Here is a 26454-nt window from a genome sequence, read left to right as displayed (position 1 = left end):
TTCAATCACTCTTTTATGGCAATTTCTGCTTCTTTATACCCCACACTTAGGCTCATTTGCATCTCGCCTGAAATGTGATGCCAAAATGAAATAAAGAACTCTAGATTAAGCAGGACAGAATCCAAAAGGAACAAAACTGATGTTAGTGAACTGTTGTAATAATGGGGATCCCGCTTACAATCCAACAAAGTCTCCAACTCTTCTTCACATGAATTCTTATCTAGTCATGCTTTCCCCATCCATTGTCTTGTGCCATTGATTTCTTGAATCCAGATGTTGGACTCTATCCTTGTGAAAGTTGATTCTTCTGTTAGTTTGATTTCTAAAAGCTTAACATGATCTTTTTTTTTTTTTTTTAGCTGAATATTAGTTAGCCCTCTTAGCTCTTTGTTTACCCACAAATAGGATAAATCTGAATTTTGGAAAGATAATTCTAGGCCTTTCCAGGACAGACCCAGCCACCAAAACTCTTCTCCAGGTACTGAGCCACGGCCAGAGTCAGGTGATCATTGAAGGGGCCAGCCACCACCTGGATACCCAGAGGAAGGCCCTTGCTATTCAGGCCAAGTGGGCACTGGGTCACAGGAAAGCCGAGTGCATTGAAGATGCCTAAAGGGAACAGAAAAAACAACATTTTGAAAATCACACTTGTTTTCTAAGATTCGTTGATTCCTCGTTCGTCACAAAAACTGTAGCTATTTTATTCACCTTCTATAAGTTCAGGGCTAAGTCAGCACAAAAGGTCAAAATTAACTGTATGCACGGCATCTCATTTTGGCGCTGCCGGCTATGTTACTTTTTCCAACACTACAAGTGAATGGTGCTGAAAAGATTACTGTATGACAAGGATAACTGGGTCAACGGAGAGACCCATAAAGTGAAGCCATGCTCGGCGCAAGAGAAAAAAGGAGATGAGCTAGGGTACTGTAGATGCTGCTGGGCAGGGGCAGATGTCATCTGGTTTGGTGATAAGGGAAGGTTTGCTGGGAAGGGGAGTGGAGAGATGTATATGCACAGAAACAAATGGGTATCAATCCATTGACAACATTGTGGTCAATACATATTAATACCTACTGAGGATGAGGAGAAGACCTTAATAAATGTGGACACTGCAGCAGTTTAGTGCAGGGCAGAGCAAAAAGTGGGGAAGTCTTGAGAGTTTTCTGGGAAATTACTATACTAACAAGGCAGGAATACTGTCAAACTAGAATAAAGCATGAATTACAAGAAAGTCATTGGGGATTACATCAATTGTGTGGGAAAGGACTTTGGCAGCCATCTGGTTTAACCCATACATAAAAGAAATCCTTATACTAACGCTTCCAAGGGATTGTTTGTCCAGCCTCTGCCAGAAGACCTGCAGGGAGGGAGAGCCCTGCAGTTGAAAGCTGCCACCTTAGGGTGACTAATCATTAGGAAATTTTTCCTGACATCTGGCCTAAATCTATCTCTTTGCTGCTTCCATCCTTGTTCTTGGTTCTATCTTCTGAAGCTACCAGAACAAATTGAACCCCCCACCACTTAGCGATCTTTCAAGCACAAGCACGACATCCCCACTGAATTGATTCTCCCAGGCTACACATGTCTAAGGCCTTCAAGGGCCTCATAATTGTATTAGAATTCAAATGGAATGGTTAGGAATAGAGGCACTCCACAGGTAAGCTGGCGGGCTTTGGTTTCGTAAAACAGTCAGTGCGCCCCCTCTGAATTCCCCATGACTGACGCTTCTGAGGATGGGTTGTGGACAATCTCATCTCTTTCCAAGCCGGAACCCACCTGTGTAAGCAAAGTTGAAAGGCCTTGTCAGAGGGAAGTGGTGCTTGGGAGCCACTCGAGGATGGGAGGGGTATAAGAAGACCCCATCATTTCCCAGCATGCCTACAAGCTCAGACCGAAGGACTTGCCTTAATTCTTCAAACCTGGCATAGGTCTGAGGGTCATGTTTGAGAACTGATTCCAACAGGCCCAGACCTACAGGTGACAATAAAAATCGATATGAAATTAGAAAGAATACTCACATTTAACGCTCCCTGCTTGGGAAAGTATTTCCATATATAGTCTCTGGTCCTCTTACTTTCCCTCAAAGAAATTGTCCGGTCTTTCAAAGACATGCATCACCCAAGGAAGGAGAATTTGCTCTCCTTCCTAGGCTTTTAACTAGCACCCTTTCTTACTCTATCCATGGCACAACCCAGGAGGTCATTCAACCCTCATCAGCAGGAAAGAAAACGGCAAGGTGTTCTGCCCCAAAAGCTTTCATAGAGCATCAGTTTAGGGCACAGGTTGGTTAAACTGTTGCCTCTTCCTGGTGCCTGAAGAGCCCTGCTGAGCAGCAGCTCCCTGCTCCGACCATTTTCAAGCCTGAATCCCCTGGAACACAACATATCTAATATTCAAAGCTTGCCCGCAGGCTAATTTACTGTAGTCACGAAAGAAAACAACAAGAAGAAACTTTGTAGTGTAACTTTTGGCACCACAACCCAGACCGACAGCTATCTTTCCATTCGGTAGCCACACCCACATTTCACAGATGGCCTTAGTCAGAAAGGGAACCATCCTGTGCAAAATGAAATTTGCAAGGATTTGGGGATTAAAAAGTGGCTCATGCTTCTTGCTGCCCTTTCCCCACGAGAGAAACTGGCTGATATACCAATAGAAGGGATGGTGTGTGTTGACATCCCAAGGACCCACTTCACCAGTTCCCAGAGGGGCCATACAGGCTTTCCATGATCTCCCAGCAGTTCCTGGAACTTCACTGATTCCTGGAATTTGTCAAATAAAACACACATAGGTGAATACTTGTGTTAATGATATTTTGAAGCAAATAGGTCAGAGTAATCTTCTCAGCTGCTCTTCCCAAAAGTCTGTGGAGGGAAGGGCAGAACCAAGATGGAAAAAATCAACAATTCCCCCAAGCTCTCCTCCAGATATTTAAATGAACACCTTTAAATGATGACCTAAAACAATCCTTGGAGCAGCAGAACCCATAAAATGATGGGGTGAAATAATTTCCCAGTGAAAAACAACTTAGGTCAGTAGAAAAGGTCTACTGCACGGATGGGCGCAGGCCACACCAGCACAGATTGGGCCCCGGCAAACCAGGAATAGGTCTTGGGAGTCAGCGAGTCAGCAGCAGGAGCAGCTGTTTCTGGAGCCCTCAGCCCACAGACAGGAAGGGGCTGAACAACTTTTCGGAAGGAGATCACAGGGGATCTCTCTCCATTAGTACTGAGGCAGGACTCTTTGCTTTGCCCATATCTGGATCCAGGTTACAGTCTCAGGTGGCAGGTCAGTGAGGAGGAGCACTTGCACACCAGAGCTTGCTGTCACGGTGAAACGGGGACTCGGCTCACAGTTCCAGGGCAGAAAAGAGTGCTTGTGGTCACTCAGAGACTAGAGCCCAGCCCAGGAGAGGAGTCAACATACCTCTCTTTAGATCATACCCCTTGAAGAATTGAAAAATTACATCCCTAGAAGGATTTCTAAAAACAGATGCACAAAATCCCTGAAGCTTGGGACAGTGCTCCCTCCACCCTGGAAACAAAAGCCTACTTTAAAAGTCAAGTTATGGTTTGGGAAAATGAACTAACAACAGAAAAAATACTCTGACCATAGAAAGTATCTATGGTGACAAAGAAGATCAAAACACACAGCAAGAAGAAGATAACAAAGCCAAATCTCCTAAATCCAAAGTCACCAACAAGAAAATTAAGAATCAGTCTCAGGTGATGGAAAAGCTCAAAAGGGATTTTGAAAAGCAAGAAAGAGAGATAGAGGGGAAATTGGGAAGAGAATTGAAGGTGATGCAAAAAAAAAAAAACATGAAAAACAAATCAATAGCTTGATAAAGGAGACACAAAAATACTGAAGAAAATAACACCTTAAAAAAACCTATTAGGCCAAATAGTAAAAGAGGTACAAAAAGTCAATGAGGACAGAAGAGTGCCTTAAAAAACAGAATTGGTCACAAGGGAAAAGAGGCATAAAAATTCACTGAAGAGAAGAACTCCTTAAAAAGTAGAATTGGCCAAACAGAAAAGGAGGTACAAAAGCTCAATGAAGAAAATTCCTTAAAAAGTAGACTTGAACAACTGGAAGCTAATGACTTTATGAGAAATCAAGAAACAACAAAACAAAACCAAAAGAATGAAGAAAGAGAACACAATGTGAAATGCAAAACAACTGACCTGGAAAATAGTTCAAGGAGAGATGATTTTACAATTATTGGACTACCTGAAAGTCATGATTTAAAAAAAGAGCCTAGACATCATATTTCAAGAACTCACCAAAGAAAACTGCCTTGATATTCTAGAACCAGAGGATAAAACAGAAATCAAAAGAATCCACTGATTATCTCCTCAAAGAGATCCCAAAATCAAAAACTTCCAGGAATATTATAGTCAAATTCAAAGCTCCCAGGTCAGAGAGAAAATTTTGCAAGCAGCCAGAAAGAAACCATTCAAGTATCATGGAACCACAATCAGAGTATTATAAGATCTAGCAGCTTCTACATTAAAGGATTAGAGGACTTGGAATATGATATTCCAGAGGGCAAAGGAGCTAGGACTACAACCAAAAATCACCTGTCCAGAAAAACTGAGTATAATTCTTCAGGGGAAAAAACTGATATCCAATAAAATAGAGGAGTTTCAAGCATTCTTGATGAGATCAGAACTGAATAGAAGAATCTGATTTTCAAAGATAAGATTAGAAAAGCATAAAAAGGTCAACAGGAAAGGGAAATCATAAAGGACTTAATAAGGTTAAACTTTTTACATTCCTATATGAGATGACACTTGTAACTCTTCATTACTAACAATGAGTATGATTGCTAATTAACATAATAAATAATGAGTATAATAATGAGCATTACTAATAATGGGCAGTTAGAAGTGGATATAGACAGGGAAGCGGCATGGTTTTAATATGAAGGGGCAATATCTTAAAAAATAAAATTAAGGAGTGAGAGAGAAATGTACTGGGAGAAATGGAAAAGGAAAGGGATAATGGGATAAATTATCTCACATAAGAGAGAAACTTTTTAAAAGTTTTTACAGTGGGGGAGAAGGGAAGAGGTGAAGAAGAGTGTAATTTAACCTTACTCTCATCAGAATTGTCTCACAGACAGAATAATGTACACACTCAATTAAGTACAGAAATCTATGTTACCCTGCAGGAAAGTAGGAGGGGAAGGGCCCAAGAGAAAGTGGTAGGGATGATAGAAAAGAGAATAGATTGGGGAAAAGGGAAGAGAGTTGTCAGGAGCAAAACACTTTAAAAGTTTAAATAATTTTTAAAAAGTCTATGGAGAGGATGGCGTCAGCCCTGGAGTCAGGAGGACCTGAGTTCAAATGTAAGACTCTGGGATCCAGCAGAAAACCATATAACAAGGAATATTAGGAAATTTGTTGCCTTTTCATGTTAATATAAAATTTGCCAAGAGAGATAAAAATAGATTTGTAGAATGAAAAAAAAAAAAAACGATCAAGGAAGAAGCATCCATCCTGAAAAGTTCTTGTTACTATAAACACAAATTGCAGTATTAAAATTCAGCATTCTGTCATCCATAGAATTAAATGGGATGTATTCGCAGCCACAGAAAACCCACAGTCTTCAAAGCATATTGTGAGACCACAACCCCAGGATACCATACCGTGCCATCATGGTTCCTGGCCGACATCACAGTGACCCAGATCTGGTAAGAGTATTTCATTTGGCTAAGTTTTACATGCCGAACTGAGGCACCTAGCACAGTCTCCAGGTGCTTCACCACCTAATATCAAATAAAAATAAAACAAAAAAAATTATCAGCTGAAATTTTTGGCTATATCAAAGTGAGTGAAGTATCCTATAAAACAGAAACAAGGATTCCAAGAAGGGGAGTTCACTTTTATCCTTCAGCCTACCAGAGGGAACCAATGACTCTCTCTGAATGATGAATGGCTAACACCATTGTGGCTGCACACTAAAGAGATAATAGAAATACTATCAGATTAAGAATGTTGAGTCAGACCTGGCTATGCATAGAAGCCCCTTTTTTCAGTTCTTACAGAGCCCCAAATAATGCATAGTCATAACAGGGTTCCACTCCCAGAATCGGGGGTTTGTTTGGGAAGAAGTTTCAGACTTACAACGAAAACAGTCTGATAGAAAATAGTATATTGTTTCTATATACTTCAAGCAAGGCATCGTCATTTAGCTATTGTTTTATAGCAGAACATAAAAAGAGAATTTCATAGGAAACCATGAATCTCCATTTCAGACATGTTACTTTTAAAATAGTTCCACTGATCTATGTTTTCTTTTGAATTTTCCATTCTCTCCTGTGCATTTTATTTTTTTTAACATATTTTAATTATTGTTCTATAAGAAATGATCAGTAGGCTGATTTCAGAAAGGTCTGGAGAGGCTTCCATGAACTGATGCTGAGTAAAATGAGTAGTACCAAGAGAACATTGTACATAGCAACAGCAAGATTATGTGATGATCAACTCTGATGGACGTGTCTATTTTCAACAATGAAGTGATTCAGGTCAATTCCAACAGACTTGTGAGGGAGAGAGCCATCTGCGCCCAGAGAGAGGATTATGGGAACTGAATGTGGATCACAAGATAGTATTTTCACCTTTCTGTTGTTGTTTGTTTTTTGTTTTCTTTCTCATTTTCTTCCTTTTTTATCTGATTTTTCTTGTGCAGCATGATAAACGTGTAAATATGTATAGAAGAATTACAAATGTTTAATATATATTGGATTACTTGTTATCTAGGGGAGGAAGAAAAATTTGGAACACAAGGTTTTGCAAGGGTGAATATTGAAAACTATCTTTTGCATATATTTTGAAAATAAATAGCTATTATTTTAAAAAGGAAGGGTGAAATAAAAATTTCTCTGCTCTTGGAAAAATATATTTTTTCCAATGACATGTAAAAATAATTTTAACATTTGTCTTTTTTTAAATTTTGAATTCCAAATCCTCTCCCACTTGTCCCCTTTCATTGAGAAGGAAATTTGGTTGAAGTTAAACATTTGCAGCTTTGAAAACATTTCCAAATTAGCTATATTATGAAAGAACACAGACCAAAAAAAAAAAAAACCCAAACAAGAAGTATATGAAAAGTAATATACTTGGATCTACATTCAGACTCCATGTCTTGGATCATTTTTGCTGAGAATAGCTATCATTCACAGTTGATGACTGCATAATACTGCTGTTACTGTGTACAATATTCTCCTGGTATTTCTCACTTAACATTGCAGAAGTTCATGTAAGTCTTCCCAGGTTTTTATGAAATCATCTGGCTTGTCATTTCTTATACATTTAAAAAAATATATTTAACATTTCCCTTTTCCAATTACATGTAAAAACAAATTTTAAAATTTGGGTTTTTTAATTTGGAGTCCCACATCTTCTCCTTCCCTCACTTCCCCCCTCACTGAGAAGACAAGCAATTTGATTTAGGTTATACATGTGCAAACACTCAAAACATATTTCCATAGCAATCCTGTGGGTCAGGAAGAGTTGGACATAACTGAAAAATCACTGAACAACAACATCAAAACTATGTAAGGAATTGACCCAGAATTAACCCATTGTGTTAGTGGTCAAAGAATACGAACTGCTTTCACAATAAAATTTACAACCACAGAAAAACATGCTCCAAATGTAAAGAAAGCAATCTGAAGTTCTACATCACTCTATACAAACTGGCACAGATTAAAAAACTAAGAATATTGGAAGGGCAATGGAAGACAAACACACTGATACACTTTGAATGAAGCTATGAAAGAAGTGGTCTAATTCTTTGGGATTGCAATTTGGAATTATTAAAGAAAAATTACTAAACTGACCATACCTTTTCTCATGGCAATCACACTACTGGACATAAAATGCAAAGGAATGATGAAAGTCCAATACACACCAAAATATGAATAGAAGCTTTTATAATTATGATGAAGAACTAAGCAAAAATTGGCTGAACACACACACACACACACACACACTCACCCTTGCAAGTTTTCCCCCAAATTTTTCTTGAATAGTAAATTTGTGCCCCACCAGGTGGGATCTTTGTGTTTATCAAATACCATGTTTACTTTGTTCATTCACTTCTATATGTTGAGTACCTAATGGATTCCATAGATCAACCACTCTGGTAAACAGCACCAAATTGTTTAGACCTTTATGGCTTTGTAGTACAGTTCAAGATTAGGTACTGCCAGACACCCTCTTCCCAATCTTTTCATTGATTCCCTTGATAGTCTTGACCTTTTGTCCCTTCAGATGAAATGATTATTTTTTTTCCTTAGAGCTATACAATAATTGTTTTCATTTGTATGGCACTGAAAAAGTAAAGTAATTTATGTAGATAGTGTTATTCTTATTATTTGGCTCAGTCTACATGAGTAATTCATAATTCTCTAATTACCTAGATATGCCTTTATTCGTGTCTATTTGCGACTAAGGCATAAAGATAAGAGGCATCAATACAACGGTTTGAAAAACCAAAAATCAAATGAGGAGTTATACTAGATGACTTCTAAGGTCCTTTTGAGTTCAAAATCTATGAACCCATGACTTCTCTCCACCACATACATACAGCCAATTATTTTACTTGAAGCTAGGAGTGTGAATCTGGTAGAACTTTTGCTATAATCACACGAAGTGGCATCCAACCAGTTCAATTTGGCTCTGGACAATACTCCTCACATGTTCATCATTAGTATTCTAAACTAGCAGACGGGAAAGGAAAAAAGGCTATTATGTCACTTCTTACGTGCTGATTATCATAAATCAGTATTGCTCCTACTTACGTTCTTCTGGGCCTGAAGCAATTCTTGGTCCACTCGCGACACAAGGAATGAGCCCCCATCATGTTCCATCCAGTAGAATTTTATTTTTTGGACTGGAAACCTTTTATCCAGCTGTAACCTGAAGGAAGGAATGGGATCTTAAGAAAATAGCTACCTCTGCCTCCTCCTCCTACCTAAAGTACTGAGCTATAAAAGACTTTTCTCAAGACTGTCAGAATCTTTGAACTTCAGATATAGAGGTTTCTTCCAAAACATTTCTATGTCACGTGTATACCAATAAAGAAAGACAACAGAGATTTAGGGGTAGGGCAGCACCTTCAGTCAGAGAGGTAAGAGAAGATAGGGGCAGCTAATATCTGCTGGCAGAAGAGAAGAAGTTCCTATCTGCCCCTGCAAATTAGATCATTAAGAGACCTTGGGGGCAAGAATAAAATTTAAAATGGGTTGGGTCTGGGGTTCCCCTCTAATTTTGATCAGTTGTAGGGGGATGACTTACAGGGGCAGGCAGTGATGAAAGCAACACACACCCAAAGCCACCTAAGCTTGACATCTCCCCCCAACTCCAATCAGTGGCCACGCCCCTGATCTTATACTTGGACAATCTCAGCCCAAGAGCGTCTCCTTCCTTTCCACTCTCCTGGCCATGCCTCTGGCTCAGGCTTTCTTAGACTGGCCCCAGGACTAGTGCCAAAGCTTCCTGATCTGTCTCATTGCCGGCCAGCTGTCCCCACTCCAGGACCCCTCTACGGAGCCAATCTGGTCACATCATTTGTCAACAAAGGTTGGGAGGATTACCAAACAGACACGTTCTAGTTTTGTTTTGGGTTTTTTTTAGAGACTTTCTCATACAAAGATGCAGACGAGAAAAGCATGCTAAAGCTCTTATTATTCCACTGGCCCCAAATCACCTCATATCAGAGACCTGGGACTTTTTTCTTGCTTCCTGATGGCAGTATACATGAACTAGAGGCAAGATGGGATTGGGTTACTTGAAGTCTTTTGCTGCTGAAAGATCCTCTCTCACTGAAGTGCCAGCTTCAATATAGGGACCGTATAAGTGAGAATACAACTCAGCTGTGAAGATCAAGCAGTGCACCCACTGACTCTTTTTCTATCGCTTTTCTATACTGCTTCTCTATCTCATTCAATAGCAGACATTTATTTAGGATCACAGGATCCGAGTTCTGGAGTGAACAGGGACCTCTCAGCCGAGGAAATTGAGGTTAACAGACCCAACTAAAGTTATCCATGTAACAAGAGGCGGGGGGGGGGTTTGAACTGAGACCCTTGGACTTTAGGTGGGATGTCCTTTCCATTTTGATTTAAGGAGAAGGAATGGCAAAGACTCCAGGATCTTTGGCAAAACAGACAGACCCATGGACAGCACTGGGATACTATGGTCCACTGGGTCACAAAGAGCCAAGCACAACTGGATGACTGAATGACAATAAAGCACATTCATACGTGATCTCCTTTGAACCTCACAACCACCCTGAGAGGGAGGTACTCTACATATTATTAAGTCTGTTTTTCAGAAGAAGAAACTGAGGCTCAAAGAGGCTCACTTCTGCATATAACCAAGAGGTTCATGCAGAGGGGAAGGATATGGGAGTAGTGTCCCACACCATTAGAAAGCCAGGGCCTGTGGATGCAGCAGCCTCTGACTCAACCCACACCTCCTCTTGGTGGGCTCTTTCTGTTCTTCCAGAGCCGTCTTGCCTCTAAATGAAGAATCCAGTCATGTCTGACTCTTCCTGACCCCTCTAGGGCTTTCTTGGCAGAGATCATGGAGTGATTAGACATTTCTTCTGCAGTCCATTTTACAGATAAGGAAACTGAGGCAGAGGGGATCAAGACACTTGCCCAGGATCACACAGCTAGTTATTATCTGCAGTTATATTTGAACTCAGGGAGATAAATCTTCCTGCCTCCTACCCCAGCACTCTACTGCTCCTTCCCTTCACTGGCACACCTTCCACTAATATACTTCAAGTGGAAGGAGGTGCCCACTGGAGAAAGGCTATCGTGCAGCTGGCAAATGTCTGGAGAAGGAAAAAGAGGAGCAGGAAGAAGCCGGGTAGTGCTGGGATCAGGAGAGGGCTAGGCTCCAACGCCACCGCCAACAATTCCTAGCCAAGTGACCATGGGCACATCTCAGCATCTCTTGAAGTCTCAGTTTCCTCATTTGGAAAAGGAAGACAATTGTTCCCACAAATCACACCCATGACATCCCACCATTCCCTTAAGAGGGTGAATCTCAGGCACTTTGTAATCTTCACAGCACCATCAAAACACCAGGCATTGTGAATTTAAAGAAAACACAAATGGTATCAAACAGTCATGGCATAGGATAATGTCAAGATGGTACTTATGGAGGCCAGGTCCCGCCATGACTCTCAGCATAGGTTCCAGATCCTCAGCATAGCGACACATGGGGCCGGTGCACTGGAACTCCTCCTGGGCTCCCATGGCCATGGGAAACTGGCCTTCATTGGAGACCACCCCTGAAAGCACAGGCATGTGGATTAGCCTGGAAAAGCCCCACACTTCTGACCTCCAGCCAGCTCCACACAAGCTTTCCTACATGCGTCTCATGGCAGAGGTAAAGGACCCGTGTAACCACTATAGCCCCGCCCCCAGCTGCAGCTGAAGTGAGACCAGAGGGAGAAAGAGGGAGATGATCTGGTTAAAGGGAAGCCTACAAAATCGGGGGAAGAGGAAAACAATAAGACGGCTTCCGGCTGCTTCCCATCCAGGTATCCTACGATAAGGTGAAACTCACTTATCTGCAAGGCACTTGTGGCTCTCCTGGCTGAAAGGAAGCAGTGCTCCAAAGCCACATGACTTCTAGAAAAGTCCCCTGAGTAAGATGGGGAGGGGGAAAGTGGCTCTAAAGGACAGTCTACATGCAGCCTCTAGATGCCCACCTGGCGCACTATCACAGACTCAATGTGCAAACCAGAACATGGGCTTTAGCTGAATGGAGAGGGCCCCCAGGCCTCTGGCCAGACTTAACCAGAGGCTAGAAGCCGGCCAGCTGCCTCAGTCCCTTCTGTAGGTGGGCTTATACCTCCTTGCCAAGGACAAAATGATTTTCTTTGTGGACAGAACTAGCCTCTCTTTAAAGAGGAGCTTTGTCTCATTGTTCAAATCTTTGTCTAATTCAGTACTTCAAGGGTCTGCAATTCTAGTGTCATGGCTACCAAGCAAAGTAGACTGCTAACCACCAGACCAGAAGATCATGTTCGCCCCCATCCCCCAAAGATTCTGCTCTCTCCTAACCTGACAGGCAGTATCTTCCTTGTAACAAGTGTCCGTATTCCCGCTGTGATTCTTTTTCATTCTTTTCCATACTAAATAACACAAATCTTTCCCTTTTCTTCCTGGATCCCATTTTATATCCTATTTTCTGGGCCTTCCATTTGTAGTGCTCAATTTTGAGATATCAAAAGACCAAGAACTGTACTCTTTAATTGTGACTTGTTTAGCATGTATATACTCAGACTGAAAACTAATTGAGAGCTCCCAGAATTACAATAGCACTTGACTTACTATTCCCCAAACCCTGTGCACATTTCTAAGTTATGGGAGCCTCAGCCCTGTGTAAGAGACTCTAATCTCCCTCATGACCAGGGTTCTCTCGCTGGAGAGCAAAGGATCTCTTCCCCCATACCCCTCTCTGCTCCTGGCCCCAGATAAACATTACCTGATGTGGGTTTATGTCCAAAGATGCCGTTGAAAAAAGCCGGCATGCGGATGCTGCCACCAATATCTGAGCCCACACCGATTACTGAACAGGCAGCAGCTAGGGCACAGCCTTCACCTCCTGAGAACACAAGAAAGACACCTTCAAGGAAACAAACAAGCCCTTCGACCGAATCCTGGTAGTGGAAAAGCAAGAACCCCTGAAACATCCTGCAGCACCCCATCGTGTGCACTGGACTAAATAAAGGCTTATATGAGTGGTCATCCTCGTCTTATCATCTCTTGGGTTTATCCAGGATCATCTCTAGGACATGTCCATGGGAGAAGGCAAAGGTTACTAAGGTACTCAACTATCGCCAAGTTGTCATGATTTTAGGTAAGAGCCTAGAACGTGAGTAGGAAGCAGAGCATCAGAGGAAGATCTCCTGGGCTAGATACATGGAGACTTCCAGACCTATTCCTGGAAAAACATGTTTGGAAAAGTTTGGGCAAGATCCTATTGAGAGCAACATCTGTTTGTTAGAAAGAAAACGACAGCCATGCGTGTGCTCTGCCATAAGTTGCATATTCTATGGGCCACAGAAATACAAATAATTCCACAGAGAGAAAAGGATGAAACTTCCCTCCAATCCTTCCACTCCAAAAATTCCATTTGTGCTCATGCCTTCTAGACTCTCCTAGGACATAGGGGCCATACTGGAGACTCCTTGAGGACCAGTAGCACTATCTATCGATCCCCAGTCTATAAAAGCCAATATCACCAAGTTCAATGGCAAGACAAAAGTCAAGATCACTGGGGGCGGTATGGGATGCAGTGTGGGCAACCCTGGTGCCTTTGACATCTGACCAAGCTCTAAGTGCTTCACAGCGCCTTGGTCAGCCATCTCCATGGCCAGCAGAACAAACTGTTTTGCCAGGGGAAGTCTCCATGTGCTTAGGGCAGACACCCCCAGCCTCACTGACAGGTCTGAGGACTATCGGTTACCCCCAAGCTGATTTAGCTAGTCTGCTGGGAGGGTGGGGCCACCGCACAGGCCACAGATACTGGGAGCCACAGCTAGGAGTGGCAGGTAGTTATAGAAAGAGATAGTATGAAATTAGAGTGGCCAAGCTTGGTCCCCAGATGAGAAAATGACTCTTCCTCTTACATTTGGGGAGTAGAGAATTTAAAAGGATCAAGAAATCTAAGGGAGAACTTACAAGAAGTACTCTGTTGTTGGTCATGTGTCAGTTGTGTTCAACTTTTTATACTCCCATCTGGGGTTTTCTTGGCAGAGATACTGGAATTTTTGTCTCATTTGACAGATGAGGAAACTGAGGCAAACACAGTGAAGTGACCTGCCCACAGTCACACAGCTAGAGAGTGTCTAAGGTGGGATTTGCACTCACCAAGGTGAGTTTTCCTAACTCTAGACTTAGCATTCTCTCCACCACAAGGGCTCCCTGTCTCACAGTAAGTACTTAGATCCCCATGAAAACACAGCCAAAAGCCTCTGAACACCAGGGAATGGGTGCAGGCTTAGCCAGGGAAGCCAGCAGTCTGCAGCAATGTTGTCTTGACCCCAAACCAGGGTTTTGGGTCTGGGGGCCAGGACTGGGAGAGCAGTGATCAAGGCCCAGCTGACACCTTGCCCATTCCAGCAGCATGGCATGCTGGCTGGTGCCACTCCTAAGGTCTCGGGAGAGTAGAGTGATTGGCATCCAGACTCTGGAGAATACAGATCAGTATCAAAAGAAGCTCCATGATTACTTCGGAATTCACAGAACTTGATCATAACAGAAGAAGTAAGCCTGGAAAAATGAGTAAATGTAACAAAAGATCAAAAATCATAAAAACAAAACCATCATAGAATCCAGGACACACAAGAAATAAGCCCAGAAGAAAACGGCTCAACACCGTCTCTGAGCAAAGCCTCAAGTCAACTTACGAAGCATTTGTCAAGCACCTACTGTGCCACAGATACAGAAGCACACTTAAAAACAGCTCATACCCTCCAAGAGCTCCCAGTCAGGACTCTACCTGAGACTTGAGAGAAGCCAGATAAATTCACAAGATGAAGGGTCTTGTGGGATGAACAGCAAGGAGGCCAGAGTCACTGAAATGCAGAGTACATGGGAGGGAAGGAAGTGTAAGGAGTGACAGAAGACAGGCACCCCATAGAAAAGGGCTTTAAAAACCAGAGGACTTTATATTTTATTTTGGAGCTCCTGGAATTTATTAAGTAGGAGGAAACAAGATCAGCCCTGAGATTTTAAGAAGATCGCTTTGGTGACTGAAAGAAAACTGGATTGGATTGGGAAGAAACTTGAGGCAGCAGATCATCAGCTGCTTATTGTACTAATCAAGGTGTGAGGTGATGAAATGCCAATATGGGGAAGTAGGATCAGAAGAGAGAAGGGGCCATATTGGAGAGCTGTTACTAAGGTAGAAAACCACAAGACTGGGCAACTGCTTAGGTATAGGAGGGGTGTAAGAAAGAGTAATCTGTATAACTGGAAGAATAGTGATTTCCTTTACTGTGTGTGTGTGTGTGTGTGTGTGTGTGTGTGCGCGCGTGCACACGTGCGCCCGGCAATTGGGATTAAGTGCCTTGCCCCCGGTCACACAACTAGGAAGTGTTATTGCCTGAGGCCAGATTTAAACTCAGGTCCTTGTTACTTCAGGGCTGGTGCTCTATCCATTGCGCCATGTAGATGCCTCCATAGTGATAGTCTTGGAAGTAATAAGAAAAAGAGGAAGCAGGGAGGGTTTGTGGGAAAAGATAATGAGTTCAGGTCTGCCTATGTTGAACTCAAGACATCCAGTAGGCAGTGGCTGATGTAAGAATGGAGGTGAGAAAAGAGGTTGGTACTGGACAAATAAATCTGATTTTCATCTGCATAAAGATGAGAGTTGAATACATGGGAGCTGATGAAATCATCAAGAAAAGTATTTTAAGGAGAGAAGATAAAAGGTTTCACAACAAAGCTTAAGAGAAGTTTAGCATAGTTAGCATGAGTGATCCAGACAAAGATCCAGCACAGATTAGGGAGAGCTCAGACAGAACCAGGAGGGTGGTTAACTGAAAGCTATAGTGAAAGCTCAAACAGCATAAGGATTGAGAAAAAGCCATTCGATGCAACAACTGGCCAAGATGTTGAAATGCATAGGCCGAACCAATATAATAAAAATGGCCATGCTACTTAGATTTATTTATTTAGGGCCATGCCAATCAAACTACCAAAGAATTCTTTCATAAAGCAAGAAAAAAGAACATCAAAATTCATCTGAAAGAACAGAAGGTCAAGAATATCATCAAGGGAAACAGTGGAGGGAAAATGAGGATAAAGGGGGCCTAAACAGTACCAAATCTCAAACTATTCTACAAAGCTGTAATCATTGAAACAATTTGGTACTGGATAAGAAATAGGGATGTTGATCAATGGAACAAATTAGGTACACAATGTATAGAAGCAAATTAGCACAGTAGTCTTGTGTTTGATAAACCAATGGATCCCAGCCACTGGAAAAAGAACTCATCATTGGACAAAAACTGCTGGGAAAAATGGAAATCATTTGGCAGAAATAAGGCACAGATCAATAGGTACAGGGGGACATGGAAGAAATTAATGATCAACCAAGAGATGGAGAGTTTCGTAGGAAGCAAAATGGATAACCTGGATGACATAAAATTTTAAATGTTTCTATGCAAAAAAAAAAAAAAAAGTGAATGCAGCTAAAATTCAAGGAGCAGCAGAAAACTGGGGGGAAAGCTTTGCAGCAAATTTCTCTGATAAGTTTCATTTCTAAATTAGAGAGGACCAAATCTACAAAAATAAGAGTCATTCCCCAATTGATAAATGGTCAAGAGTTTAATGGGCAATTTTCAGAGGAAGAAATTAAAGCCATCAATAATCAGGTGAAAAAATGCTCTAAATCACTATCGATTAAAGAAATGCAAATTAAAACAACTCAGAGGTAACACCTCACAAATCGTGAGACCGGCTAACATGTTAGAAAAGGACAATGGTAAATGCTGGAGAAGTAAAACAGCTGGCATACTAATGCATTGTTGGTGGAGTTGTGAACTAGTCTAACCATTCTGGAGAATAATTTGGACTAGCTCAAAGGGCTATCCAACCACGCATAATCTTTGACCCAGCGATACCACGACAAGGTCTGTATCCCAACGTCATCAAAGGAAAAAGAAAAAGACTGATATGTGCAAAAATATTTCTGGCAGCTCTTTTTGCGATAGCAAAGAATTGGAAACTGAGAAGATGCCCATCAATTGGGGAATGGCTGAGCAAATGATGGTATATGATTGTGATGGAATAATGTTGTCCTGTAAGGAAATGATGAGGAAAGTATTATACTATATTATGTAATTGCCACGCTATGCAATGTATATAACATATTATGCATATATTCGTATTAATTATATATGGTTAGATATAATCATATACAATTATATAACCAATTGTACAATTCTATTATATAGTATATTGAATTTATTGTATCAAAAACACATTAATATTCAATTGTTCATTATCCATACAATTATATTATATTATTTTCATATTATATAATTGTCATTTTATAGATAATATATAGTTATATATTATGCATGTTATATGATATTATGTCAATTACATATGTGCATTAATCGCATATAATAGACTATATCAACATATTATAGTAACATTATTGGGTTATATTATATATTATGTGCTGTTATTAAATTATTAACGTATATGCATAATTATGCAAATATGTATTAATTATTATGATTACATGTGGTCAACATTGTTGTTATATAGTTGATTCACTATTTAATTTCATACGATTAATTATGCAGTACTTATTAACCATACAACTAAATTATATTAATTGCAATCATCATACTGTATACTTATGCTATCAATTATCATATCATAATCAATCATGCAATTATGTTAAACTATATGGCTAATAATAAAGCTTATTATAATATATAATCAATTTAATGATCAAGTATATACCATGATAATAAAGTTGTATGATTAGTTCTAGAATATTTTATTGTATGATTATCATAATTATGACATGCTATTGCAGCATGAAATTATATACTATACAGTGTTTTATATCTTATATTATAATACTCATTGATAATATACAATTGAATTACGTATTATGTCTAATTTATGAACAAACTACATGATTACTCATAGTTACTTATCAACTGTGTGATTGTCATGTTAGATTTATATTATGTTACAATGCTTTATGATTTGTAATGCATGGTTTTATAATATGCATGTAGATTATGGTCATTTAATTATGCAGCAATGTTTATTACATAATTGATATAGGATTACATATATAATTACATAAGTTTTTATATCAATTATACTATCATTTCTTAGTTATATATTTATTAGATGATAAAGTTGTAATGTCATATTATATGTAATATATGATTATAATCAAATGTACCATTGCATAATATTGTTTTTATTCTTAAATTACATGACTATTCACAAAATTATTCATCAACCTATATAATTATGTGATCAGTTTTGCTATGCTTCTAATTTATTATTATATCATGTGATTAATCATAAAATTATTTATTGTAATTCATTTAAAAATCACAAAAATAAACAATTGCAAAAATTATGAACGTATTTATCATATTATTAAATTCACTGCAATTATTACATTATTATAATAGTACAATTAGATAATATATGTAGTGCATCTTTCATTTTATTGTGTTAGTTTCACAATTATAGGTAGCGTATAATTGTTTCCAATTTGTTATTATTAAGTGACATGATCAACCATACCATTTTGTAATTGTGTGGAATTAATTCTATCATAATATTATTTTTATCTTGCACTATATTTATTAATTAAATGATGTAATTAAGTATTCATTTATTATATAATTATATTAACTATCATCAAATATTGTATTACACATGATTATATTCTATCCTATGATATAACATTCTATTAATGAAATAATTAATATATCAATGCTTATTCATTGAAAAAATAAAAGACAAAAAGTAGCATGGTTAATTGTCTAGGGAGTTTTGGGGGTTTTGGTGAGGCAATCAGGATGAAGTGACTCGTCCGGGGTGAGGCAGCTAGTAATTGTCAAGTTTCTGAGGCCGGATTTGTACTCGGGTGTTCTTGACTCCAGCACTAGTGCTCTAGCCACTGCATGACCTCGCTGCCCTCTGAATTGATTAGACACATTTTTAAAGCAAAATGAATGTAATAGAGATTCTAGTTTTCACAAATGATGCTCTATTTTTGTTCTACTTTATATATGAAAATGTATCTTTGTCTTTACTAAAGCCAGAATAAAAAATAAAATGAAGAATAACATTAAGTTAGAAAGGAAGGCAGTGTAATAACAAAATATAACAGTGATTGTTTTTTTCAGTAGAGGAAACCACAGTCTTAGATATAGATAGGGAGCTAACACTTGCTGCCGGAATCTCATCCTAAAGCTAGAAAGCTTTTGCAAAAATACACGAATAGATAGATAAACAAACAAATAAATACAGATAAATAAATAACTATCCCGCAGTGATCTCTTTTCAAAGTTTAGGTTGGCGTTGAAAAGATTTTCCTAAAGATTTTCCATGGCTTTATCTACCAGCTTACAAGCCAGAACAATCGGGCAGTCAGGACCATTTGTCAGCTCCATTGGATCACAAGCTCCTTGGGGCAGGGAATGTCTTTCTGCTTCTCCTTTGTATCCCCAACACTCAGACCTGTGCCTGGCACATTGGAGGAACTTGATCAGTGGTTGTTGATTGACTGATTGATCCTTACTTCACCACAGAGTTTTCACATGCTAATTCCTCCCCGTGACCTCCAACGGGAAACTCACCTGAACTGCCACCTACGATGCACTGCACATCATACGGGTTGTTGGTTCTGCCATAAACCTTGTTGCTAGACTCATACCACATGCAAAGCTCGCTGCAATTGGTCACTCCGAGGGGGATCGCGCCAGCTTCCTTCAGCAACGCCACTACTGCGGCATCCGTTTGGGAGATGACATTCCGACGGTTCACCAGGCCGGAGGAATTGGGCATCCCTGGGACAAAGGTGGGACAAAACGACTTTGATTATTGGGGTTGGGTTTTCATGATATAATCAATATTGATACATCATAATATCACATTATGCATAGTACAGAGCCATGCATTCCATATAACATGTTAATAGAATATAAATAGAATACTTATTATTCTATTATATTCTATTATTGTATTTATATTAATAGAATATAAAGCTAACAATTACTTGATTAATAAGAAATTGAATGATTAATCATGTAATTTACTAATAAATTTAACATAATACATAATTTAATGGTATATGTTTTTTTTAATTTTTTTTGAAATTGAAATTGAAAAATTTGAATTTTTATGATGAGCACAGGTCAATCAGGTAATTCACTAATAAACACAATACATGATGTAATTGTATATGATATATGATTGAGTTTTATGATTAATTGACACAACAGAAAGATTTATGTTGAGCGAAAGATCCCAGTTGGCCCACATGCCCAGAGCCCTAAAAGAAAACAGAACAGCCTGACTAAACATAAATAAATAAACTAAGACGTCTAATGGAACCCAGGCCATTAAGTGAATGGGCAACTCTGAACTTTCCTCTTCCTTGGGCATGTTAGTGCATTGGAGGCATAGTATACACCCCCTCAGTCTGGCTTCCCTACAGAGCTGACTCCTAGAGGAGGCCTGCCCTGATTCCTCCATTTCTAGGCCCCACCCACCTAAATTGCCTTGTATGCCATTTACCAAGTCGTAATGCCTGGCACATAGTAGGCACTGGACAAAGGTCTATCCTTTCTGCTGGAGGCCCAGGGAAATAGATATCACCTCTCAAGTCAGTCCCAATACCCCTTGAGAGAAATAAAGGATAAGGCAACTAGATGGAGCAGTGGATCAGCCACTGGACTTGGAGTCAGGAGAACCTAACTTTAAACCCAGCCTCAGCAACTGAGTCCTTCCCAGCTGTGTGACACCGTGCGAGTCACTGAACCCCAATTGTCTCAGCAAAAAGAAAGAGAGAAACACAGACAGAGAGAGACAGAGAGACAGGGGGGAAGGGAGGCAAGGAGAGATGGAGAGAGACAATGAAACACAGAGAGAGAGAGAGAGAGAAAAGCTACCATGCAATTCAAAAGCTTCCTTGACAGTCAAAGGCACCCCCAAGAAGGGACATTTTTTTTCCAGTGTTGCTTCATCTTCTTGTTCCTCCAACAGCCTTCTATCTACATCCAAAGCTTCTTGCTGAGCTGCTTCAAATCTAAGGAGGAAGAACAAAAACTCTTATTTAAGAGAAAAGCATAAAAATAGGGAAAGTCATAGGCAAAAGGACATTTATTGTGAGGATCTGAAGTAGACTGCTACCTCAAGGAAGCCATTACTTCACTGGTAGCACAAAGGGTCCATCTCAAATGCTGGCAATCAGGGTTTTTCAGTATCTTGGTATACGTCTTCAGTCAAGGAGTGGAAATACTCTACTCTGATGAAAAGCAATTGGATTTTTAATCATGAAAGTATCTCTGAGGTCACCTGCAACTTAGGAGTCACAGAAAGACAGGCCAAAGAAGGTTTGCTAATATCAGGGTTATTTAGTGGAAAGGAGTCCAAGGTGGGCAAGCTGTGTTCCCTCCCGGTAGGCTTGCCTCCTGCCTCCTGCCTCCTGCTTGCCATGGCATTTTTCGAGCCGTTAGCTATGCCATCAAATGTTGCTGAAGACAATCAATCAAGAGGGAGCCACCATGAACGATGAAACTAAAGCACCTAGAACCCCACGGGTACCATCCCCAAGAGACACGGAGGTGGAAAATGTTGTTTCCCAATCATTGTCACTAAAAGGGACGACAAACATTGGAAAAAGCTGCAATTCCCTCTCACTGGCAGTAAATTCTTGCCTGCTGATGAATAACTACAAAAGCCGGTCGTGGACTCTGACTCACCGATCCTTGACGATGGCATTGATCATGGGGTTCACTTCCTTTATTCGGGTAATATATGTGTTAATGACATCTATACACTTCACCTGCAAAATTTAAAAAAAGTCCACATTAAGAAGCAAGTAGCAATGCACATTTGCAAAGACTTCAATGATGCCGTTGATGAATATTATTTCAATTACTTAATGAATTAATATTCAAGTAATGAATATTATGTAAATGAATTAATTTTCCATTAATGAATTTATTTGAATTAATTAGTGAATCAATATGGCACTGATGAATATTTTTGGTGCACTTACCTTGAACAAGGCAGTATGTGAGGAAGAAGAGGCATAGGGAAGGATACCAGAAGGATTAAGACATAGCCCTTGTTCTAAATCAACTTCCCATCTAGTGGGTAGAGAAATAGGACCCAAATCACCATCATATAGAGTAGACTGTTGGTATCATAATGTAGAAAGGAGATCAACCGAGATGGGAAGAAAGTTCACTGCAGGTAGAGGAAGCCACTTGTAAGGTGGCAAAAATGAAGGGAAAACCTACCCGGGGAAGACCAATTTTTAAAACCCCCAAAATAGACAGTTCCCTGTTCTCAAGGAGCTCACATTCTAATGGAAAAGATGGCATGTGCAGCAGGTTTCAGCTGCAGGTTGGAAAGGCCTGGTGGTTCTTGGGGTAGAAAGAGCAAATGGTCACCAATCATCTTAAATGTTATTTCCACTGATGGAGCCACATTCATATGCAATGGAGAGTCACATGATCCAAGGCCAGGTCTGAAATGGACAGAAAGTGATTCCTTGGATGATGGCTTCAGAGGCTGAGCTAGGAAGCAGGGCAAGTGGGGAGCACGGATCTTCCCAGCAGGTTGGGATGCTGCCTTTGGGACTTGAGGACAGAGGTGGTGCGGGTAGTAAACTGCCCAGTGTGCACTGCCTCCCGCTAGCCCTTTGTGGCTCGGCTAGGCTGACTTGCCTGCCGCAGAGCTGGTAGTTGGTCAGCATTTGAGGGGATTGAAGATTTGCACTGTAGTAGTGTAGGATGGAGTAGAGAGGGTAGAGATGGGGAGGCAGGGAAAGCAGTCAGAAAGCTGGTCAACAGCTTCTGCTGAGAGGGACAAGAAGCGGACAACAAAGTAAATCGAGTCATCTTACTTGAGAATGGAATTCCAGCGGATGCCCCTCTGTGAGTCACCAGGAAAGTGGCCACCCCTGAGGCTCAGGGAGCTGCTCACAATCACTCCCCCAGTGGAGGCTCTCCACTCTCCTCCTAGACCCCCACATGCCCAACTCCAGCATCTCTCCCACCCCACCGGTGGCGCCAGGAAGTTATGGTCAGCACAATTCCGCTAGGAATTGGCCGCACAGTAGGGCCTTGAGAAATACTAAAAGAATGAAAAGATGGAGAGAATAAAAGGAGGAGGAGACTGAACTTCGAGGAATTTTGTGTTTGGGTGATGGAGAGAAAAAGATTACCATTCAGAGAAGGAGGAAGAGAACTTGGATCTCAAGTACTCCAGAGGGGAAAGAGCCAGTGGAGGGCGAAGGGATCTGATGTTGCCCGAAAGTCCCTGAAAGCAAAATGGTCTTTAGACATTCTCTACGGCACCAGATGGATGTGAAGCTTCCCACTGAAGCTCTCTGACAAGGAAAGCTGTACCTGCTTTCTCTCAGAAGATATGTATTCTTTTAAGTCCTTACACAGGAGAGGGGGGTGGGAGAAGAATGGAACACAGAGTAACTGGCACACAGAGAGAGGAAAGGAACTGTGACCACTCTTATGTGATCTTATGCAAGATTTGTGGATCATGATTTTCTTGTTACTGAAATTGAGGATATTTGGGGAAAGGGTCAACTCTAGGGTCAGTGATTGTCATAAAGTCATCCATGGTCTCCAAACTTCACTAATCTCCATCATTGCTTATTTTTCCATCAGGGGTTTTCACCCAGGCCCTGTGAGCTTTTTGATCTTTTAAATTTTGGTAACTAGACTTCAGTTGGTATTTTATGTATTTAAAAATGTGATTCTGAGGAAGGTCCCTACGTTTCATCAGACTGACAACCAAAGGGGCCCAGGACACCCCCAAAGGTGAGGAGCCACCCACTTCAGGGTGTGCTCAATGAGCAGAAAGCTGCAGGTTCTTGTCATAATAAGAGTGAATCCTTCTGTGTCATACAAGTAACACAGATGCCGGCCTCTGTGGCCAAAGGCAGGAAAACACAAAGACCCCCAAGTTTAGGAGGAACTGCCCTTAGTGATGGAACCCACCAGACGTTACCCAGACTGGGCAGCAGCAGCAGCCACCTCCACCAAACTGGCTCCAAGTCGCACCTCCCCCTGTTGCTTCTGGCTTACTTCACCCGGAGCTTCAAGGGTGTCCCTTTTGATAGGGCCATGATGCTGATGATTAGAAAGTGAATCAGGACAAAATGGCTACAAGCTGTACCGTTAATGTCGAAACAAGGAGGGGGAGGGGGGTTATTTGAAGGATTTGAACAGGAAGATCGTGCTCCCCAGAAGTTCCAAAAATGAAGTAACAGAGGGTTGAGCTGGGTCAGGGACTCAGAGTTGAAAAGGAGCTTAGGAACAGGGTGCTCTAATCTCCTTATCTGGAAGAGGAGGAAACTGGGGAAATTAGCTTGTCAATAAAATGCGGAGAAGCCAGGAAACTGGACAGCTCCCAGCAGCGGCAGCATCTCAGGGGCCTCAAGACCCCATTCCTGGCACTCTGGTGAATTCCCCTAAGTAATGACTTAGGTGTCTGCCCAGAGCAAGGTGCGCTTTCAGGCCCTGGGAACAGAACTGGAGAAGGCCCTCAAGGAAGTCTCCCGGATCGACTGCCTTTGCTGAGCCTTCTCAGCTTATTTCACTTGCTCCATTAGAAGGAAGAGACCCAGTCTATGTGGGCTTTGTTTTGTTTCCTTCCAGAACTGACTGGAAACCGCAGTTGCATCCTACTTCTTTTTTCTAGCCCAGACTACCGAGAAGAACCATTGTGATCCCAGCCCACCTCACTGGAGAACAGAAAGGGACGCTCCTGCCCCTTCCCCCCTTGGCACACACCAGACAAGCCCACGGCTGACCTGAGCCCCAAGGAGGAGCTGATGTAGAGATTTCCCAGAGGGGAACCAGGCTTTGATAATTAGCAAGTCAGTCATCATCCTCCTGCTCTCCTTTCACAGCCCTTTTCTGGTTTCCTTGGGACATGGAAATGACATTGGACTCAACCCACATCCTCAGGATGGAGCTGGGTGCTCCAAGAGTGCAGTGGTGATCACAGAGAAAGGAGAGGGGTCCTGAGCCTGCTGGCTGCATCTTATGCAAGGTCCCTAGGCTTTGGTTTTCCCATTTGCTGAAATGAGAGGTGTCGTTGTTTGGGGGGGAGGGGGTCCCTTCCAGCTCTTGGGACGATGACTTTAAGAAAATCTTTAAATCCATGTTTTGTTGTTCACTTGTGCCACTCTAGGGTCGGCCACGGGGCATTCTGGGCAAAGACACTGGCATGGTGCGGCATTTCCTGTGACAGTGGATGAAGGCAAACAGGTGGAGTCCTGGGGTCACGTAGGCAAGTGCCGAGGCCGGACTGACTCCGGACCAGGTGCTCCAACCACTGGGCCACCTAGCTGACTCTGAAGGCTACCTTTGCTAACTATTTAGTGAGACATGAACACTTCCTCCTGACGCCCTTGGCACCCGGTGCCTCTCCTGGGCTTACATGTTCAAGACCCATTACATTGTGTACCTTCTCCTTCCCCATTAACATTTTTAGCTGCACTGGGGGAGCCTGGCTGAGACGGGTGTCGAGGGCAGCCAAGCTTTTAGATTTTGAAACCCTAGCTTCTGGCTTCTCAGCAGGCCTCAGTTTCCCCTTTTGTTAAGGAAAAGGAAGGGTCGAGGCCAACGCTATGGCCACTTTCTTGGGCAGCATGATGAATACGGAAATATGATTAAAAGAATCGCCCAGGTTTATCCTATATTGGATTACTTGCTGTGCGGGGTGGGGTGGGGGGGGGGGGGGGGCAGTAGGAGACAGAAGATTTTGGAACACAAGCTTTTCCTAAGAGGAATGTTGAAAACTATCTTAGCTTGTATTTGGAACAATAAAATACCATTAAAAAAAATAAAAAACCCAAGTCAGGAGTCGTTAAACATGTTCTCAAAGGAAAAAAGGCCAGGGAAAGAGATGACTTGAATGAGGAGGGGGAGGGGAAGGAGCAGGACCGAGGGCCGGGGCCCAGGAAGCCAAGAACAGCACCCCTAAAGAGCAGACTCGAACGCGGAAGAAGTCTTCGGCTCCAGGTGAGAGTGGGAGGGGAGGGGGTCCCGCAGAGTGGGCCCGGGGCATCTAAGGGGCCGGCTCGCCCGAGGACCAGGAACTACAACTCCCAGACCGCTTTGCGGCACGGCGACCAGCCTCACGCCGCAGCCCCCCAAAGGTCGGAGCCGCGGGGGGATCGAGCGCACGAGGAGCGCTGCGCCCCCTCCTGTTCCCCCTCCCCCGGTTCTCCCACTGCCTCGCCCCCTCACCTTCCTCCGGCGGATGAGTCTGGCCAGCTGCACCCCAGAAAGCAGCAGCAGGGGTTCGCTTGTGGGCTGAGCGATCCGGGAGTTGCGGGGGCACCGGGGGGAGTCGAAGGCTCGCGCCACGTAGCCGACGAGGCCAATGAAGAAACCGACGGTGCGCATCAGCAGCACCAGACCGCGCTTGGTGAGCGACAGTGACATGGCGGTGACAGGAGCCGGACTGGACTGCTCCTGGCCAACTAGGCGCGCGGGGACATCTTTTAAAGCGCTTACCCACAATGCCTCGCGACGCCTGCCCGCGCCTGCAGGGCGCGGTGCCAGAGATGCCAGGGTCTGGACAGCCCGTGTTCTCCGAGGGCACAGAACACTCGCTAGCGCGGGGGCCCTGCGGTGTCGGCCAGAGGGTGGCGCGCTGTG

The 26454-nt window shown here is 42.1% G+C and overlaps 1 protein-coding gene across 1 annotated transcript; it reads right to left on the bottom strand.

Annotated features, from left to right (window-relative positions):
• FAAH2 (fatty acid amide hydrolase 2) lies at positions 1-26454 on the bottom strand. The gene is made up of 11 exons (XM_031944293.1): positions 26041-26454; positions 21517-21599; positions 20704-20840; positions 19390-19599; positions 12519-12638; positions 11181-11316; positions 8813-8930; positions 5654-5773; positions 2651-2762; positions 1777-1971; positions 1-609 (listed from the first exon to the last, which is right to left on the bottom strand). The coding sequence occupies exons 1-11, from the start codon at positions 26236-26238 to the stop codon at positions 434-436; spliced, it is 1605 nt and encodes a 534-aa protein (XP_031800153.1). The 5' UTR covers positions 26239-26454; the 3' UTR covers positions 1-433.

Source organism: Sarcophilus harrisii, chromosome X (genome assembly GCF_902635505.1).
Source record: "Sarcophilus harrisii chromosome X, mSarHar1.11, whole genome shotgun sequence".
Classification (NCBI taxonomy): domain Eukaryota; kingdom Metazoa; phylum Chordata; class Mammalia; order Dasyuromorphia; family Dasyuridae; genus Sarcophilus; species Sarcophilus harrisii.
Note: the sequence above shows the minus strand (reverse complement) of the source record. Positions and strands in the feature narration are given on the sequence as shown.